The sequence below is a fragment of the Cyprinus carpio genome, chromosome A22 (assembly GCF_018340385.1).
Source record: "Cyprinus carpio isolate SPL01 chromosome A22, ASM1834038v1, whole genome shotgun sequence".
Lineage (NCBI taxonomy): Eukaryota > Metazoa > Chordata > Actinopteri > Cypriniformes > Cyprinidae > Cyprinus > Cyprinus carpio.
Genome location: NC_056593.1, coordinates 3,010,193 through 3,031,658, shown reverse-complemented (window position 1 = coordinate 3,031,658; position 21,466 = coordinate 3,010,193). Strand labels below are relative to the sequence as shown.

Here is a 21,466-nt window from a genome sequence, read left to right as displayed (position 1 = left end):
GTAGTTTTCTTGTGGGTTCCTAAAATACAGGGGTAAAAGTGTCAGATTCCTCTCATTTAGTATTTAAATCGCATTATCATATTAGATATTAAGCTTGTTTAATGCATTTTTTTTAGTATTAGCATTCTGTGGTCATCTATAAACACAATAAAGGTGACTTGCCTTATTATCCTTCATATTTTGACATTCTCTAATAACTTATTAGAAGGATATTACTGATTTCTTAACTATTCATATGTATCTATTTTAAGTATTAGATGTAAAACTAGTATAAATTAGCACATACGCCAATTTATTGTCTTTATAATCATTGGAATTAAGGTTTTCTCTCATTTTTTCTCTCTAGATATACTCAGCAGTAAAAAAAATTTATTGTCTATAAATTGCTAAAGCCAAGACATTTTTTGTAGCCTTTTGTTAGTATTATTATTCTTAAGAATATGTCCTCGGGCTTTTCTTTATGATCCTAAATTATTATTTTCGTATGAAACGCATAATGACACCATACGAGGATTATAACGCCAAAACGAATTATTTATAATAATTGTAATCATTTATATTTTATCCATGTTAATTATTTATAATTAATCCGTCGTTGTAATTAATCTAAAAATCAGAAATCGGAGCGCGTTTCCCGACAGAACGCCACAGAAGTCTTCCCGCGCTTTCAGAATTCAAACACTTCAACAGACAAACAGCTTAACGGTCAGTTGGCTTTCTTCGTATATGTACTTATTATAATAAATCATACTAATATACACTAAAATTTACAATTAAATTTTTAAAAAACATTTTTAACAAACTAGTGAAAGTAACAGAAGTATGTGAAACTGAGAAGTTTTGAATGAAGACCTGCCTCTTCGAAACTGTGAAGATTTGTGGTAAGAACTATCATAGTCAAACTTGACTGAATAAGCAAATATTCATTAATTTGGAGGAATTTAGGGAATGAAACTAGGCCTAGGTGTATTCTGGCCTTAATAGTGGTCATTGTGTCTTCACCATGATACTTTTCATCACCAAAAGCTCTTCGGGATGTAATTTTGAGGAAGTTTGTCTGATTCAAGGTAATTTTAAACCCTCATTGGTCATAATGTGCTAAATAAAACCCCTTTTATAGCAAAAGGCTTATCTCTTTCTCAAAAATTACTCTAATTCTCATTGTTGGGAGTTGAAACCACTGAGCTAGTTATACTTCTGTTGAAATATTACTCAAACACATTTGTATTCCTGAGGCTGTTGTTGATGTTTGTGAGTTTATGAAGCCTCAATGAGACCAGAGAGCATTGAGGGCATATGAAGAATATCATTATATCATAGTGAAGTGAAAGTGAAGTGACATTCAGCCAAGTATGGTGACCCATACATTCGTGCTCTGCATTTTACCCATCCGAGCACACACACAGAGCAGTGAACACACACACACACTGTGAACACACACCCCGGAGCAGTGGGCAGCCATGTTTATGCTGCGGCGCCCGGGGAAGCAGTTGGGGGTTCGATGCCTTGCTCAAGGTGCACCTAAGTCATGGTATGGAGAGAGAACTGTACATGCACTCCCCCCAACCCACAAGACTCGAACTCACAACCCTTCGATTGGGAGTCAGACTCTTGTCACAGAGTGCAAAATATCATTATATCATGTTTTACTGTCACAGAGTGCATACTGACTATCCAATGTGTGTATTTGCCTGTAACCAAATAACAAATTTTCTGTTACATTTAAACAGGTTTTACAGGAACAAATACTCAAATTGCACTTTTGAGAATATGTTCCCTTTGGTGTTATTTTTCGGACCATCTTCTTTCGTCCTGATAAAGGTGTTTTTTGTTGTTGTTTTTGTTGTTGTTTTTAATGGTTTGTGTTCAGACATGGACTAATCTTACTCTAGGTTTTTGTTCACACTGCACACAATTATGATTTGATCATCTTCAATCTTTAGGACTGTCTGCACTGTCATTTTGAAAGTGGTGAAATCAGATCTGTTTGTTCAGATGGTGTATCAGGTTGCAGGTACATCTACATTACATACTTATGTTGATACACATTGTGTCCAAAATAATAAGTAAATAAACTGATATAAATTTTTAAAAGCCTTAGAGATTGTCCGATTGTATTGCAAGAGTAAATGATACATGTGATGCAAAATGATCCCTTTAAATATTTAATTCTGTAGAATAAACCATTCCACGATTTCATTTTATATCATCATTTAATTTCGGAGTATTTATATTCAATACATGGTTATATAGAGTATATGAATCAGGCAAAAACCCTTTGTTCTTTCAGGAACATTAATTTCAGATTCTTTCCATTGATTCGCAGAAAGACAAGAAAACTACTTCTATGTTTAATGTTAACTGTTATAGTATAGTATAGCTTATTTTTTAAATATATATTGGTTGACACTTTAGTGAGTGCTGAATCTGGTGTTGTTTCTGGTTTCAGTAGTCTTGATCAGGATTTTGGGTGATGGAGAGCTGTTCTGCTGAAAACCATTCATCCCTTTGGAACCTGTGAGAAAAACAATAATATTCAGCTTTCAAATTGTGTATTAAGGTCATATTGTATGCATTTTAAAATGCTGGTGGTGATGAACAGGTTAAAATCAACATGAAATGAAATCAGTGACCCATTTTACTTTTGTAATAGGATGTTGAAAATCCTCTTGCAGACAAAGACTGAGACTGACTTGATTTTTTCATGGACAGTTGGTTGAATGGTGTGTAATGGGTTTTTAATAAAGGAATGGACCAGCAGCAAACACTTTGATGAAGCCTTTTGACCAAGATGTGTCAAAAGGTCATGAGCATCTCCACATATCCCAATGATAACAATGGTAATGCTGCTTTTTCAAATTGCACACAAAACCAGAAACTTATAATAAGAAAGTAAAAGGTGTAATTTTGTATTTTATGCTCACTGTAAGTGTGTGTTTTATGTGGCCATTGTTGTAATTAATAATGTCCCATTAGACAATTTACACTTACTGTAGTTAGAAAAAGCCTGGATGTTCACAATTGGCTGCTGTCCAATTCTGTAAGAGGTAAAAAAAAAATTTTAGACAGTCAATATTTGTAAATGTAAACATTTCAGTTCCACCCCTCTTAGGTAAAATACAACATGCTATGACGGGACTCAGTGTGTTACCTGTCCTCCTCGCCTTCCAGCAGCTTCCTGTAGGTGGCGATCTCGATGTCCAGTGCCAACTTGACGTTCATGAGCTCCTGGTACTCACGGAGTTGGCGGGCCATGTCCTGCTTGGCTCTCTGAAGCGCCTCCTCCAAGTCCTTAATACGACCTTTGGCCTCCTTCACAGTCATCTCGCCACGATCCTCAGCCTCCGCTATCTGGTTCTCCAGGTTAGCTCGCTAAAACGATCGTAGCTTTGAGAGTTAGCGACCACCAATAGGTTGAGGTTAAAGAAAAGGTTAAAGGGATACTCCACCCCAAAATTAAAATTTTGTCATTAATCACTTACCCCCATGTCGTTCCAAACCTGAAAAATCTTTGTTTGTCTTCAGAACACAATTTAAGATATTTTGAATGACTGTCCCATAGACTGCCAAGTAAAATACATTGTCAGAGTCCAGAAAAAGTATGAAAGGCATCATTTCAGAATAGTCCATCTGCCATCAGTGGTTCATCCTTTACTTTATGAAAGCGACGAGAATACTTTTGTACACAAAGAAAACAAAAATAATGACTTTATTTCATCAAGATGTCTCCTCTGTGTCTCTCCACATCACCGTAGTGCCATTTTGGAGAATATGAGCTGAACGCAGGCAGCGTACGCTCTTCTGTGTCAGCCACGCCACAAAGATACATTTCCTATGTGTATTTACGCTTTGATTTGAAAGAAAACAGTGCATCCATTCAGCAATGGCTGACACAGAAGAGAGCGTTTGCTGCGTTCAGCTCATATTTCCCAAAATGGCACTACGGTGATGCGGAGAGACACAGAGGGGAGACATCTTGATGAATAAAGTCATTATTTTTGTGTTTTATTACAGAAAGTATTCATACAGAAAGTATTCTTGTCATTCATAACGTTCGGTTGAACCACTGATGGCAGATGGACTATTCTGACGATGTCTTTCATTAATTTTCTGGACCTTGACTGTGTTACTTGGCAGTCTATGGGGACCGTCACAAGCCTCCCGGTTTTCATCCAAAATATCTAAATTGTGTTTCGAAGACGGACGAATAAGCTTTTATGGGTTTGGAACAACATGGGGAAATCGATCAGCATAACAAAGAACATTCAATTTACATCTGCGATCAATCCTTTAGTTTTAGCACATTTCTCACCTGTGATTTAATAACCTCGATCTCGCTCTGCAGACGGCTGATCATGCGATTGACATCTGCGATCTCTCCTTTAGTGTTTCGCAGTTCATCGTTGTACTGACTGGCCTGAGAGGACATCTGATCAAACTGACCAAAATGAGATGGAAAAAGAAAAAAGCTCAGTACAGTATGTCAGACACAAATTACTGTAGTCATTCGATGTGTGTGCCGTAATGAAAGATGTTTTATCTAAACTAAATTAATTCCTAGATGTTTATGAATCTTTATGAGGAAAAACACCTCAAGTCAACATGAAAAGCTTACTTTCTTAATCCACCTTCCTGGTCTCATTGTTAACGATTCTTATTCCAAAGGGAAAAAATCTTTCATCAAAATGTAATGACTTTCTCTTTCTCTGAAACAGCTTTTTATCTAACCAATTCCCAATGGATGCAATCCCGCCCTACATTTTATGAAACCGAGTTTCCATTTTCAATCAGAAATACAAGTTGTAAAAGGGTATTTTGTGATGACTTTAAGAGAAAAATCTCTATGAAACCAATTCATCAAGGGACAAAGTTAGCATTTCGTGTCTACCTTGGACTTGTACCAGGATTCAGCCTCTTCGCGGCTCTTGACTGCGATCTCCTCATATTGAGCCTTGACTTCGGCCACAATATGATCCATGTTCAGGTTTCGTGAATTGTCCATCTGCACGATGACGGACGTGTCTTTAATGCTCGCCTGCAGCTCACGCAATTCCTGATCCAGAGAGACAAGGTAAGTTTGTGTTTAAGGGAGTTTTAGCTGTGTGGAAACCATATTTTCTGAAATATAAGTCATGTTTTTATCATCTGAAAGATGTTGCAACTTATATAATGCAATTAATGTCAAGCAAACAAAACATGCACAAAGGCATGTGAACCCACATTTATTTATTTTGCTTTAAAAAAAAAATTGTTTAGACTATTGTAAATATTGTTTATAATGAATGCTACCATAATTTATGTTTGTTTTATACTTACATTTTTCATGTTCTGTTCTGAATACCGTTAAATTTAAAGGATTTGTTGTGGAGTTAGGGGAACTAAAATACATGTTTCTATTGTTTAAAATGTTTTAAAAATATGTGTGTGTGTGTGTGTGTGTGTATGTGTGTCACCTCATCGTAGATGGTTCTCAGGAAGTTGATCTCATCAGTCAGGGCACCAACTTTGTCCTCCAAATCAGCTTTCACCAGATAAGCCGAGTCTACGTCCTGCGGGACACACAGTACTCAGTTTTTCCTCTTCTCAGTTGCATCTTTGAATAACTTGTGTGTCTTCCTTAGGCACTGAACACCAAAACCCCTCACATGCACCAGAAAAGACTCGTATCAATATATCAAGAGCTACATCTTGTAGATCTTTAATATGCAATTTTGACTTCTTGATACTCTCAGTAGGGAGGCCATTGAAAACTGATCTCCTCTAGTGTATAAATAATGCTGTGTCCCCACCCAGGCTTTTGTCGATGGTGATCTGATCCCTTCAGGCTCAACTTTAGCAGTTCAACTCTTCACCCCTCCCAAACATCTCATTGTTTCCTCTCCTGGGCTGCTTTTATTCAACGTGTTGTGATAGTTTAACTTTCCCTGGTTCGAAAGTCAAGCTTTTTTACTCTGTAACCTGCCCTAACCCCACATTACAGTCAGTGAGGTCATACCTAATGGTTTGTTTCCTAATGTGTAAAAATACTTTTTTTGACCTCTGACGTCTAGTCATCTAGGTATCGCACCTTTTTCAGAATCACAAAGTCGTTCTCCAGATTGTTCCTTTTGTTGATCTCATCTTCGTATCTGAGTCAAAGAAAATACAAAGTGGATATTTGAGTCTGTGAATGTGGACAAAGATTACATTTTGAACACATTTTGAGTTGTAAACACATTTATTGCAAATATAGTCGTATGGTGTTTTTGATACCCAAATTCATTTAATGAGCTGCGTCAGTTCAAGGTTAGAAAAAATCATTAGCAGCTGGGGCTTCATAATCAGTTTCTCAAAGAAAAATAGGAGAGACTCTCGTCAAAGGCGTAGTGTAGATCTTAATACATTACTTGTGTTTGAAGTCCTCCACCAGTCCCTGCATGTTCCTCAGCTCTCCATCCAGCTTGGTCCTGTCGTTGTTGACCACATCCATCTGTCTGCGCAGGTTGGCCATGTAAGCGTCAAACATGGGCTCGACGTTGGAGCGGCCCGGGGTCTGGCCCTCCAGAAGCTCCCACTTGGTCTCCAGCATTTTATTCTGCTGCTCCAGGAAGCGTACCTGTAGATGTAACAGTAAAAAATGTGTATCTTTATTCATTCATAAAAAAAAAAAAATTAAAATAAATTTAAAAAATTTCCGTTCATCTTTCATATGGAACATATAAAATAAAAAAATTAAATTTAGTCCTAATAAATTAAAAAAAAATATAGACTTAATATTTAATTTAATACTAAAAATATATTTTTTATTTATTATAATATATATATATATATATTTCATTTTATTATTATTATTAGTATTATATATATTATATATAATATATATCTATATATTATATATTTCAGCTGATTATATATTTCAGCTGAATATATATTTATTTATTTCATTTTATATATATATATATATATATATATATATATATATATAATATATATATATATATATATATATATATTATTATTATTATTACTATTAAAAGTAGAAAAATTTTACCGTATAAAAATTTGAACATGAATATAGTTTTTGTTATTTTCTGGAACTAATGAGTCCAGTATGGATGATCCATTTCGGTATTCATTGTTATAAGAAACGTTATGCAGTGTAATGCAGCGCTAACTGAAACAACAGGTGAATCCTCAGGTGGCATCTATAACATCTTCTGAAGATTTCTGCTCAAAGAAACCATTACCCCATTACCAGTACCCCAACAAAATGTAAAATGTTGTAAATGTAAATCTTCCTTGAGGAACCTGAGGTAATGAAAGTGCTTGACTAATGCTCTGCCACTAATTTATTCTTTACAAGTTTTCCTGTCATGCTTCTGCAAAAACAAAGAAGAAAGAGTTCACTTCTGGGAATTTTATCATTTTAAGAGCTCTTCTTTGAGACTTCTTCAGTTCACTGCACATCCTGGAAGCCTGGCCGCTTTAATTGATGCCCACCCTGCCAGGATGTACTCATTAACAGAGCAATATGACTCCCCATTAGCTGAACGGTAACACTCTGGAGAGTAGTGGCTGACCTAGATGGGTTCTTCGTAAATCCTTAATTTTGAGCACTTTAAAAGCCGACCCGAGACCCGTGTTGGAGGACCTATCCCTGCCCCAACCCACAACAGAGACTTGGTTGTACTTCAGTGCGATTGAAGTGTCGATTACAGTCCAGCGGGCTCCTGGGATTCGGTTGCATTGTCCTCCGGCACACAAAAGCTTCCTTCATACTTGCTGGCATAGTGCTGTCTTCAGTGGCTTGGTCAGATCTGACCTGCTTTTTATCAGGTTACAGGCTTCAGAGAAATGGGTCACGCTACACAACTATCATTTTCATGCGACTCTACCAAATCATCTTTCCCTTAGAGGTTTGGGATGTTGATCGTATTAAGACTTTATCATCGCCATCAACACTCCGTCGGTCTTAACATTCAAAGACCGCTACCTTTTAGCTGAATAACTCCGGGAACAAGAGACCCAACTGTACCTTATCGATGAAGCTGGCGAAGCGGTTGTTCAGCGACTTGATCTGCTCCTTCTCATGAGTGCGCACCATTTGGATGTTGGGGTCGATCTCCAAGTTGAGGGGCGCCAGCAGGCTCTTGTTGACGGAGATGCTGGAGATGGGAGGCCCCAAATAAGCCGAACTGGTGCTGAAGCTCGGGGCAGATGCTCCCAGGGAGATCCCACTTAAACTGCTGTAACCATAGCCTCCCATCTTTCCGCTGCTCCTCACAGAGCTGCTGGAACTGATGCGCTTGCTTCTCAGACTCATAGTTGAACAAGAGGAACCGTGGGGAGCTGCAATGGAAGATGTTTCAGATGAGAACAGGTGGGCAGAACTGAGCGAAACGGGTGTCTCTCTGTGGAAAGGCTGGGCTTTTAAAGTCCAACCAGGATGGGGTGGAGAGTTCCTATTGTGGGAAAACCTGTTTGAGATTGGACACACATACACACTGTCCGCTTTATCTGAGCTCCTAGACTGGCAGTGAACACACGCTCAGCCTTTATTTCCTACTGTTTCACCATGCTCATATTTCATCTAAATGTTTAATATGGCCCGTGTCAACAACATTCCCATACTGCATGCCCAGTAGTAGCCTAATCATTTTACAAAAAAAACAGTAACAATATCATGCATTTCACGTGTGCATTCAAGTGTTTTATATTTTAGAGCAACATTATCAAGTAAGCGGGAACTTTGTATCAGTTTCGACAAGATGACAATTATAAAAAAGCAATATGCTTTGCTTAATTAGAGTGGAAATCAACTTTTTTTTAGACTTTGTATTACCCATTTAGTATTACAGGCATTTCATATAACAGTGTATATCTTTGCAAGCAAAACCTTGATATTCTTCCCTTCAGCAGACCTCTAGTTAAACTAAAGACGTGTTGAGAGCTCTACCTATTGGTAAGACATTTTTGCTCTTCTTACACATATTTGTACCTTATTGGCAAAACCATGTTTTTATATATGGATTTGAATGTTAACATTTAGCTGGCTAAATGCCCTTATGTGCCCCTGTTATCAGATGCTAATAAATTTTATGTTTTATTTTGCCAAGAAACTCCATGTAAAATAAACACTTTCTTTTTATAGAAAGACATTTGGTAATATTTAATGAGCTGTTGCTTTTAATTACTGGTTTGATATGCCAGACATGAATGCAGACAAAACCATGATATTCTTCCCCTCAAGCAGTGATGCAGTTTCAGAAATGTTGAGAGCGCCACCTACTGGAAAGTCGTACAGGTAGGGCTTTTGCTGGCTTCATTTTAATGTATTCTTTAATGTCGTGATAGAATTGTGATACATGGTTTGGTATCCACATTGTTTTGACAGATATTGAAGTCCTATTGTTGTTATAGATGGTTATAAATGTTATGCATGGTCATATTAGCATTTAACTGATTAAATTAAAGACAAGTTAAAAAAAAAAAACATGATAAGAGCACCACCTCCTAGTAAGACTTTTCAGATGTAAGATGAAAGCAATCAAACTCCAAAACATCATTAAATAATAATAACAATGATAAGAAATACATGAAACTAGCTGAAAATGACTAATGGCATTTAAAGACTATTAGCCTACCTATAATACCAATTAACTGGAAATGATATAGAAAAGCAATATTATTATTGTAAATAGTTACACAAAACACTGTTTTTTTATTTTTATTATTCTGATGCACTCTAACATTGGAAACACACTTTTTATGCTTATCCAATATTTTGAACTCCTGTTACAATTCTTATCATGATTACGATTTTTGTTTCTGTGAAAGCAGGATTTGAATGTATTTTCTCTTAAACTAGGACTGCATGCATTTTGCAAAGCATCACAATGACTAGAGCTGGCGATCTTCACAGGGGTGCTGCTTCCATGGGATGGCCATGCTGTGCCTAGTCGGGCCAAATGGTGGATGTTTTCAACCCCGACAAAACTTTCCTACAAGCCAACGATACCTCGCTACTCTCACCAATAACATCAGCACACACAATAAAAGAAACCAATTAGATTCCGCAGCGAATTGCATGCATCTTGCGACCAGCGCTAATATAAAGAAAATGGATGAAACGGTTCAGAGGCTATATGCACACTCACTTCCGCATTCCAAGCGGCCAGCCAGAGTTACATCCGGCGTCGACGGCGCACATAGCGTCAATAACAACTATGGCATTTTTTCACTCGTCCCTTCAAGATGTCCCAAAGGTAACGGTCAACGACGTGAGTCGAATCATACAAAAAGTTATGTCACACTTCGACAACCAAGAAAGAGAAAGGCTTCAAATTGTATGTGTCAAGCTACATCCACAATTTGAAGGTAAGATCTGACGTGTTCTGTGTTTACATGCCCATAGCATGCATGCTATCTAGTGCTAGCGCAGCAGGTGCAGCGTAGGCTATGTTTACTATTATGTGTCAATCACAGCCAATTTTCCTAACGGCCTTTGTCAATGTCAGTTTCAAACAAGGATTCAAGCACAGGAGAGGTAACGATTAGGGCTGAGTGCTACAGATCTATGAGGAAAAAGCCAAAAGCCTCACAGCTTAAGCGTAAGAGCAAGTTATACTGCAGGTTCAGCGCAGATTGTTCATGGTTCATGAGACAGGTTACGTTTGGCAGATCAAAAGTTTCTGTGAATCATTGCATCTAATAATGCTAAAGGTTATTTTAAAGACAAATTTCATTTACCATACCATAAATAACACTGGTGTGTTGGAATATTTATCGATATTTAAATATGTACGCTAATCACTGGGTCATTCACAGAAACTGAGTTCTGTTTTGTCACTGCATTGACACACGTTCTGTGTCCACTGTTGGGGGCTGATGAGTAAAGTGAGATAAATAATAATATAAATAATATTGTGGCTACAATTTTAGCTCATACAAATTGTTTAGTAGTTATTAATTGTTTTAGTAGTTAATAATTATATGTCGATGGTTCAAATTTGTTTGTTTTGTTAACATTCTCACTGTACTCATGTATTCTCTTTTTTAAAAAACTGCACTTTTATTCTATTATAACAGATTTGTGTATTTTTCAGATTGTGCTTGGGGATGCCCGTCCTGTGCAGCTACAAAGCTGCCAGTGTACCTGTGTGGCAGGTACAGCTGTGTGTAATCATGTGGCAGCACTGTTGTACCAGACTGCACATTATTGCCAGCTTAGCATCACCTCTGTTTTCCCCAAACACACAGCTGCACAGAGACTGAACAGAAGTGGCATAAGCCAAGATCCATGGTAACTAATGTTTTTAACAGGGTACTTTTCTACTTAATTTTCTATTTATGGATGTTTGTGTTTATTGAAAACCTTTTTTGTTCAAATGCAGGGTGTTAAACCTGGTCTTGTAAATGACATGGTAATTCTTTCAGCCAGACCCAAGGAACGAAAAAAAACTGATGGAAGGCATTAGGTTAGTATTATTTTTATTATCATTAAAGGAACACTCCACTGTTTTTTCATATTAAACTATGTTATTCCCTTAACTAAGATGAGTTGATGCATACCTCTCTCGTCTCAGTGCGTGCACTTAATTGCTCTGGATAACTATAATGTATGGCAGAATAGCACTTGGGAACACTACTATATTTGCACTTGGGAGCACTTTGACTCAGCGCAGTAATATCATCACTCCTAAAAGGATATTTCTGTGGATATTACTGCGCCGAGTCAAAGTGCTCTCAAGTGCAGATATAGTAGTAATGCATTTTCTGTAGTAATCAGTGAGACCTCAGATAAAGTAGTAATCTCATCATATGATACATTGTATGTTTAAATAAATAAAGCATTTTTTTTTTTGTTATTTTGTTCATTCAACTTATATGTAACTTACTTTATGGCTCATTTAAAAAAAATTAAATAAAAAAAAAACATTATTTTGTTTTTTCCATAGGAGCAACTTGTATAAGGGTGTCAGTTCAGCTCTGCCTGAACTTTCCACACTCAGGGTGGATGAAGTCTACCATGATGTTCCAAGTGATGTGGCTCCACTGATAACAACTATGGCTATGGACATTAATGTTCCTCTGGTTGACTCTGCATTTGGAAAAAGTGCAAGAAGGAAGTGTGTTATCCTATCATATGCCAGCAAAAAGAGTTCCAAAAACCTGTCCCCACACAGATGCTCCTTCTCCCCCACAGCTGCCACTTCAGGGTTACAGGCTGGGACCCTCTACCCTGCTCTTTTGTCTGCACTGAACATCAGCAGCACCACATGATGTCCCTGGAAACAACATTAGAGAACGCACACAAAATTGCCAACAGCACAAAAGAGCAGAGTTCCTGCATCGAGTGGCACCAACTGAGGCGGCCCCGCATCACCTCCTCCAAGTTCAGAGAGGTATGTCACACCAGGGCACAGAGCTCTGCTGAAAATCTTGCCAAAAGACTTCTGAGACCTAGCCATCAGACTGCCGACATGAGGAGGGGGGCTTGACATGGAAACCTGCAGCAGTAGAGGAGTACTGCAGAGTAAGGGAGGTTAAACCACTATCCCTGCGGCTTTCTTATCCACCCTGATGCACCCTGGATGGGGTCATCACCTGATGGCATTGTGTACGATCCAAAGGGGCAGACAGTGTTTGGCCTTGTTGAAATTAAATGCCCCAATGTTGCAAGCTATGTTGACTGCCCATATATTAAGATCAGTGAGGGCACACACACATTAAGGAAATCTCATTCCTACTTTTGGCAAATCCAGGGCCAGATGTTGATTTCTGGTTTAGACTGGTGTGACTTTGTTGTCTACACACAGGAGGACATGTTTATTCAGAGGATTCCCAGAGACAATGAAATCACCAAAACAATGAAAGTAAAAATTGATTTTTTTTATTTTTATTGTTACCTCTTTGCTTCCCTAAATAATTAGATTCTGATTGCCTGTCACACTTCTTTATAGAGTGCTGTTAATTTCTTTTTTCTCCATTTCTCTTACCGGCAGTAACTCTTATTAGTTCAATCCATTTCAAAATATTTGTACATATATATTGATTCAAGTTTTTTATATTTTTTCTTAATTGTATTACTATGTTTCTTGTTGTATTAATACTAATCTATTATTAAATTACATGTTACATGTTCTTCCGATTAATTTTTTTGATAATTGGTTACCTAAAAAATAGTATTTTATAACTGTTGTTTGTAAATTGGGAGCCCTAAATAAATGTTATTCAGTAAATAATTCACTGTGCATGAAAGTATTATTCTTATATTACAGATGGCTTAAAAGCACTGGTGAGGTAAAAGTACATATAACATGCAAATAATTCAGTAGTTCTTTATTCAAAGAGTATGTGCAATGTACAGCAGTGCATACATAACATTAACTATAAAATTCAATTTATACAAAGTAATTTACAAAGGTACATTTAAAGAAAGTAGTTATACAAATGGTCATAGGTTATTAATTTTTATTTTTTTCTACTGCTGCTACTCTGGCTTCTTTGCCCAAGCCTTTACAAGAGGCCCGTTTTCATAGTTCGTCAGAAGACATGCAACAGTATACAGCTGATTAATGTTGCCAAAAAGCCGAAGTGGAATTCTCTGTGTCAAAGAACTTGTGTTCCTTAACACGCCGTATGAGGCGCTCAACATGCACCCTGAGGCGTGCAATTGCTTGGGTCTCCCTGACCTCACAGGCAGACATCTGGGATCTTCCAGAGAGAAATGCTGGCCTATAAATCTTGCAAGGTACAAGGTCATCAACCAGAAAACCTCGGTCGACCATGATGGCCATTCCAGGTCTCAAAAAGGGAGAGAATTCCAGACTCACGCGTGATCTGTTTGTCACTGATGGAACCAGCGTACAGTTGAGAAATAAATGTGACCGCCCCATGAGGAGCCACTCCAAGCAGCCCTTTGAGAGTACAGTGGGACTTGTATGCTGAGAACATTTCACTTTGGAGAAGAGGTGATGAAGGGCACTGGCACCTTAGCTCTGTGCAGTCCAGGATGACTGTAGTGTCTGCATAGTCCTTAAACTCAGCTGGCAGATGTGCCCTTATTTTCTCCTCTGGTATCCAGATCCTCACAGACCCTAGCACAGTGTACAGAAAGTTGCTCCATGTTGTAATGATCCGACTGACTGTGGACTGGTGGACTCCATACCGGTCAGCAAGATCACGCTTTTTGAACCCAGTGCCAGGTAATTGAGAAACATGAACATCTCATCAATGGGCTGCAGGAAACGAGTCTGTTCAAAAGAAAAACAATTTGCGTTATGTTTCTCTCAACCTCTATTAGCCCTGATCTTTGTTAAAGGGATAGTTTTGCACTTCAAAATGAAAATCATATACTCAGTGAATTTCTTTCTTTCTTCAAAATATCTTCCTTTGTGTTCAGCAGAAGAAAGAAATTCATACAGGTTTAAAACAACTTGAGGGTGAGTATATGATGACAGAATTTTAATTTTGAAGTGAACTATCCCTTTAAGTTTTATTGTATTGGGCCATGTAAATAACTACTTACTACAGTGGAACTTGGCTCTGTAAAGGTGACAGCTATACAGCTCCCTTGTTTAATAGCCGCCTCCCCGTCTCTGATAAGGGCTCACGAACATCCTCCTTGTTAAAATGTCGGCTACACTACTCGGGTATGGGGAGTAACTGTGAATTTGTCCCTCCGGATAGCTACAAGCCATTTTCGCCTGATTTCCGCGTCAGATGGAAATGTATGAAAACTAAGTAAACTGTTGTACTTGCTCGAAGCTTGACACAGAGGCACACAGCAATGCTCGGCTGTACTATAGATGGTTCGCTGAAATTTGAACGTTTTCTTACTAGTCATATTGTAGTTGCTGTTATATCGCTTTGTAAAAAAATCGCCTCAGCGAATTGCATGCATCCTTAGAACACCGATAATATAAAGAAAATACATGAACCAGTACGGAACAAATCGGATCAGTCTGTCATCTTGCGACCAGCGCTAATATAAAGAAAATGGATGAAACGGTTCAGGACAACGCGGAGGAGTGTGTGAACAGTTTTAGTGATGAACAGGATGAGGAGATTGGTTTGGAGGAATCGTCGGATGATAGTGACGACTCCACAGAAGCGATGTTCCTCGATGATCTGGATCCCCTCTGGGATCGGTAAGTGTACACACCTTTTAAAACCCTCTTTTACATGTAATGAAGTGTATATACATGATAATTCGTTTGGAGCTAAATAGTGTCTTGAGGGCATTTAACTGTTTAATGGTCGCCATACACGTTTGAATTATTCTAGATATGCGTTAATTAAAATTTAATGTATTCGTTTTAAAGCTATTTTATGTTGCATCTCGAATTGCTTTATTAACCCCTGTGCGTCAATTTAAAATAAAAGTTAAACGTAGGTTCATAGAGGACAAAAATGCCCATGTCAAAAAACTGCCATAAAAAAATTGAAGCTTGCAAGTACAGACTTGAGGCCCCGATTTACTTCAAACAAAGTTGTTGTAAATTCAGGTTATTGTTTTAGTAAATTCTACACAGCAAAAAATTTAACGTGTCTCCTTATACAAGACAGCAGTGACATTTTTGGTTTATTTTTCGTGTTTTCTTAATCACACACATTCATGCATAGGTCAGCAGAAATGTGCAACTTTTTTTCTCACAATGGCTTTCTGAAGACCTCATTTGGAGTGAAACAGTTTAACACACTCAACTATAACATGTTAACTGCTAGAAGTTGTTTAACAGTTGTTGTTTTTATGAAGTTGAGAGACGTATGGCATAACATTTATTTGAAACACATGTATTTGGTACTTGTTACTTTATATCTTTAATCTTTCCTTTCATTCTTTTCATGGCTTTGGAAAACTTGTCTCGGATGTTTCTCTGCGTCAATTTTTGCATAACTCCACGTCGTCGACACCAAGCTTCAAATGCTTTCTCTGAATCTTTAAAGTCTGTCCGCGAGCGATCGTACAGGTGCGGATATATCTGTGCCAGCTCAGCTATTCAACACTCCAGTGTATTTATGTTGCTAGTGATAGGAGATGTTGTTCTCTCTTTCCTGACCTCCAATGAATGAGAAACGAACCGAAAAAAAAAATCGCACCTCAAAAAAGGTGGAGTTTCAGAACACACCCACCGACTGCATAATCGCCACGGACCAATGGAAGCTCAAAGGTGTTTAAGAGCCAAAACGAACTCCCCCAGAAAGTTTGCTGTTTCAAACTGCTGAAACGAACTTCGTTTGAAATGACATCATATCATTTCGTTCTTGAATTTCGTTTGAAGTATATTGGGGCCTTTAAGTTTGGTCTCATTTTAAAGAAAGCCCCTTGGCAGATTGTTGTTGAAGTTAAAGGGATACTCCACCCCAAAATGAACATTTTGTCATTAATCACTTACCCCCATGTTGTTCCAAACCCGTAAAAGCTTTGTTCATCTTCAGAATACAATTTAAGATATTTTGGATGAAAACCAGGAGGCTTGTGACTGTCCCATAGACTGCCAAGTAAAATACACTGTCAAGGTCCAGAAAAGTATGAAAAATATCGTCAGAATAGTCCATCTGCCATCAGTGATTCAACCGTAACGTTATGAAGCGACAAGAATACTTTTTGTACATGAAGAAAACCAAAATAACTACTTTATTCAACAATTCCTCTCTCCACATTTTGGAGAATCTGAGCATTATGCAGATGGTGTATGCTCTTCTGTGTCCGCTGCGCTAAGCGTAAATATATGTAGAAAACGTATCCTTGTGGCACGGCTGACACAGTATAGCGTACGCGTACGATAATTTGTTTAAAGTATCCCTTTAAATAAATTGTAAAAAGTTTAAACAAAAAATGTTATAGAGGTTTAAGTTTATGAAAATGGTTTATGAGCAATTTATATATATTTTATAAAACATTTTGAACTCAAAAATTGATAGCAAATCAACGTCATAAATCTAAACAAGTTGTGTTCCAAATCTGAGGTTGATATCTCAAAAAATGAGCTTTTAGTTAGTTTAGTTTATTGTCCTTTCGGAAATTCTTTTTGTATCTGTGACAACTCTTCAGTGATCAACAACAATAATTAACAAATACAAACATCAACAGGTTACAACACATTACAAATAAATACAACAAGCGTCAAACAACATCCCTCTCACAACAACAGAATCACTGCCATAGATGTAAAGTGACAACTGTGATATCACAAAAATGTATTAAACAGCTGCTGTATTTACATCCCATGGCAGTTTTACATCAAAGATTGTCCCTAGAAATTTATACTCATTTACAACTTGTATGTTCAACAATGCCCTCATTATTAACAGTTATTCGTTGATGAGTGCCTCTTCTTGTTCTGAAGTCAGAAAACTAAAGTAATTTTAGTTTTCCTGATATTTAACTGAAGGAAACTATATTGACAACAGTCAACAAACTCATCCACACCTCTACGATACTCCACTTCATCCTCAGTGATCAAACCAACAATTGCCGAATCGTCTGCATTTTTGAGATTAAATACAGATGAGAAACCTCTACATTCATTTAGGATAATTAACAATGGGGAGATAGTACTTTTCTGTGGAGCCCCTGTGTTGGTAACAATAGATGAAGAAAAAGCAGAGTTTACCCTAACACACTGTAATCTATCGGTCAAAATAGACTCAACCCATCTAATGAGTCTGCTATTCACACCCAGCTTAAACAATCTTTCCATTAGAATGTGTGGTCGTATGTAGATGAGAAATCTATAAACATAGCACAGCCATATCACTTTGGTTGATCAAGATGACAATAGAGTCTTTGCAGCATTTACAAAAGGGCATCTTCTTGATCTTCCCTCTCCTATATGCAAATTGTAAAGGATCATGTTTGTTTCGCATCTCAGAAAGAACCATTCCTTTACAAGTATTAATCGAAACAACATTTACTGACTTGTGCTGAATAATAATAGTACTGCCTTCTGTAGAGCTGCTTTATATTTGAAATAAATTTGTTTCATGATTGGTAAACATTCTAACATTGATACTAATTATTAAGTTTAGTTACTGAACTAAACTGAGGTAAACTTTATTAATTGTTGGATGTTTTAACACTATTCCTGTTTATTCTGTGAAGCGTCATTCTATGTTTGAATGTAACGCATCTGTGCCTGTATATTTACGTCACTAATGCTGTTTTGTTTTCTTGCTTAATGCGACAGGCTTTCAGATCCCTCTGATGATGACTGGTATCCTGAGGTCACTCCACGGAAAAAGAAGAGATCTGGTCTGTCTTCTGTATCACCATCTCCAGCAAAATCTTGCAGGTCTGGATCACCTGCCTCTGTGCAAAGTGGCAAGGGGAAAGCTAGGAAAAGCCGCACAAGACAATCCCTACCTTTCTCCAAAAGCATGTCCGAAGAGAAGTGGAGAAGTGCAGATGAGCCTGATATTGAGCCAACACAGCCAATATTCAGACCTAAAAACACACCCGGCCCACAGTTAATCTCCACTGCAACATGCAGTCCTCTGGATTATTTTGAGTTGTTCTTCACAAAATCAGTGCTGAAGACAATTGTAGAACATACAAATGCATATGGAGCCATGCGTCAAGAAGGAAAGAAGAAGCCATGGGAGGATATTACAATAACAGATTTCAAGTCATTCATAGCACTGGTGATTTATATGGGCGTGCTGAAATGCTTCACGCTGACAGACTACTGGAAAACATCAGACTTATACAGTCTGCCGTATCCTGCACGAATCATGTCTGGGAAGAAATTTCGTAGAATATCTGAGGCTCTCCATATTAGTGATCCCAAAGTTGATGCAGAGAATGACAAGAAGAGGGGAACACCTGAATACGACCGCCTGTGTAAGATCAAGCCGCTGTACGAGGACATTAGGGATGCCTGCAGAGCCTCTTTCCATCCCTTTCAGAACATCTCCATTGATGAACGAATGGTGGCCTCAAAGGCTAGAAATGGACTCAAACAATACATGAAAAACAAACCTACAAGATGGGGGTACAAACTTTTTGTACTGGCGGATTCCCTCTGTGGCTACACATGGGACTTCTTCATTTATGAAGGAAAGGCAAAATCTGAGGAGAGAAAAGGTATTAGCTATGACTCTGTCGTGATTCTGGCAAACGAAAGGTTGTTGGGAAGCGGCTACAAGCTGTTCGTTGACAACTTTTACACCAGTCCCAAACTCTTCAGAGACCTGCTCCGTAAAAAGATCTGGGCTTGTGGCACCGTTCGCGCGAACCGCATTGGCCACTCAAAGACAAAGGCTCCTCGCGGCAATATTCGCTGGTTTAGGGAAGACGATCTGCTGTTTGTTGAGTGGAAGGACAAGAGGGATGTGCTGATGTGCTCCACCTTTCATAAAGCCTTTAATGGGGACTCCATAAAGAGGAATGTGAAAGGAGCCGATGGAGTTTGGGCCCTTCAGGATTTCCCTGTTCCACCCGCAGTGCTGGACTACAACAAGTTAGTAGATTTCTTTCAGTGGTGTGAAGTTTGTTGCAGTGGTGTCAAGCGCAGGGCCCGGTGCGGCCGCACCAGTTGCACAACCCTGCTTTTAAATTTGCAAGAAAATATCTGATACACTTTTGTAGTGTTTTTGTTATTAATAATAAATAAACAAGCGCAGCTCAGATGACAAAAAGTAATGCAAAAGTAACGTAATGCATTACTGTCCATAAAAAGTAACAAAGTAATGCAGTTAGTTACTTTTTTAATGGAGTAACCCAATATTGTAATGCATTTCTTTTAAAAGTAGCTTACCCCAACACTGGTGCTTGTGTTATTAAATGACAAACCTTATAATAAATCACAATTTTCCTTATTCCAGGCACATGGGAGGAGTGGATCTGTCTGACGCACTTATAGGATATTACACAGTTCTGCATAAAACAAAAAAGTGGTATCGGTCCTTCTTTTACCACTTTGTGGACATCGCTGTAGTCAATGCCTTCATTCTGCACCAGCAGATGGCCAAGATGAAGAACCAGAAGCCTCTGACCCAGAAGGCCTTCCGGGAGACGCTTGTTAGACAGCTTGCGGAAACAGGGCCTGCATATGCCTCTGAAATAGTACGGCCGACTCCTTCTACAGAATCCCACCTGCCCAAGTACTTAAATGGGGACAGCACTTTTGGAAGACGGAAATGCAAAATGTGCCCCTTTAAAACTCCAGTCATATGTGCAACTTGCAAGGTGCATTTATGCTTTGTTCCAAAGCGTAACTGCATGGTTAAATGGCATGAATGAGATGATGAGGTTGAAACAGAGTAATGCCCAAGGTATACATCGTATGCAAGAGTATGTGTACAGTTGAACGAATAGCCTTTCAAAGTATACTCTGTTTGATGCAGGTGGTTGACACATGCCCTCTAGAAAGTTTCATCTTTGTCTAGTGTCTACACTATTTTTCTCTAGAAGTTTTGATGGTTAAAAATATCTTTGTACACTTTTAAACTAAAGTTGTGCCTCATAATCCCGTGTCAATACAGGCGTCTGCTGTGGTTTTTTCCATCTCTTTTAGTTTAGTTTTCTATTATGAAACAGCAGCCTGGAATAACTGATTTGTGCATAACAAATTCATTGCACATGTGCAACCTGCACATACAGAGGTGTGGTTACAAAAATCGGGCTGTGAGCATACAGTACCCATTTACTAATCTGGTGACAAATTTGCATCACATGCACTGTACATGCACCCTCGCATACATGTCAAAACCAAAGTATACTTTGGGCTTAACGCTTACAGTGCAGTTTATTCATAATCCAGTCCAAACTGCCAACCAAAATTTAGAAATCAAGGTAAGAGCATTATCAAACCCCAGAAATGCAACATGAAACTAGCAAGACATTGAAGACAGTCTAATGGCATTTGAGGCTTATACTTATAAACTTGGAAAATATTAGAAAAGACCGGTAGGTTTTTGAGAATTCGCATTGCAAGTAGATATGCAAAACAATCTCCCATTTTTATTCTGTTGCACTCGAACCACGCTGGAACTGTATTTTTATGGCTTTTGCACCATCAGTTTAACCGATCCAGACTTATTCACACATTTATGGTTTGTTTGTCCATTGTGGTGCTGCAAAATCAGAATGTGAAAATATGTGGCCAGTCCTAAGTGACTAAAACCATTTGACCATTGTAGCTCTCCTGTCCTGAGCACAGTTAGCTAACTTTGCTGTAGAATCTGTGTAGAACGGTTTGTAATTGTACCAAACCCTGATGATAGAAAAGTGCTTAATATTAGTCTTGCAACTGAATAGACATTCAAAACACGTTATATCATTGTATATAATATTCTAAAGGTCTAGAAATGTCTTTGTCTGGTTTAAGAGATGTATGAGCTGTTTGTAAATTGTTGCATGCCATTAAATACATTTGTTATTAAGTGCTCTTTTAGAATCTCTTTTTAGACATGCACACACAAACACAGATATTTTTTCCAGAGCAAAGACAACGATTATGTGTCCACACAAAACACATAC

General features: G+C 38.0%; 2 protein-coding genes across 3 annotated transcripts; one reads left to right on the top strand and one right to left on the bottom strand.

Annotated features, from left to right (window-relative positions):
• Positions 1 to 2,391: 2,391 nt before the first annotated feature.
• On the bottom strand, positions 2,392 to 8,488 carry LOC109101477 (keratin, type II cytoskeletal 8-like). The gene is made up of 9 exons (XM_042711692.1): positions 8,015 to 8,488; positions 6,387 to 6,595; positions 6,068 to 6,128; positions 5,454 to 5,549; positions 4,889 to 5,053; positions 4,313 to 4,438; positions 3,152 to 3,372; positions 2,992 to 3,038; positions 2,392 to 2,515 (listed from the first exon to the last, which is right to left on the bottom strand). Exons 1-9 carry the CDS (start codon positions 8,300 to 8,302, stop codon positions 2,412 to 2,414), a joined length of 1,317 nt encoding a protein of 438 aa, XP_042567626.1. The 5' UTR covers positions 8,303 to 8,488; the 3' UTR covers positions 2,392 to 2,411.
• A 1,555-nt stretch (positions 8,489 to 10,043) lies between these two features.
• LOC109082138 (piggyBac transposable element-derived protein 4-like) lies at positions 10,044 to 21,367 on the top strand. Of its 2 annotated transcripts, XM_042711690.1 has the most exons (4): positions 10,044 to 10,099; positions 14,980 to 15,131; positions 18,174 to 19,445; positions 19,810 to 21,367. In XM_042711690.1, exons 1-4 carry the CDS (start codon positions 10,067 to 10,069, stop codon positions 20,225 to 20,227), a joined length of 1,875 nt encoding a protein of 624 aa, XP_042567624.1. In that variant the 5' UTR covers positions 10,044 to 10,066; the 3' UTR covers positions 20,228 to 21,367. The 2 variants fall into 2 exon arrangements, with proteins under 2 accessions (XP_042567624.1, XP_042567625.1); XM_042711691.1 differs by lacking the exon at positions 10,044 to 10,099 and having other exon boundaries at positions 14,956 to 15,131.
• The last annotated feature ends 99 nt before the right edge of the window (positions 21,368 to 21,466 follow it).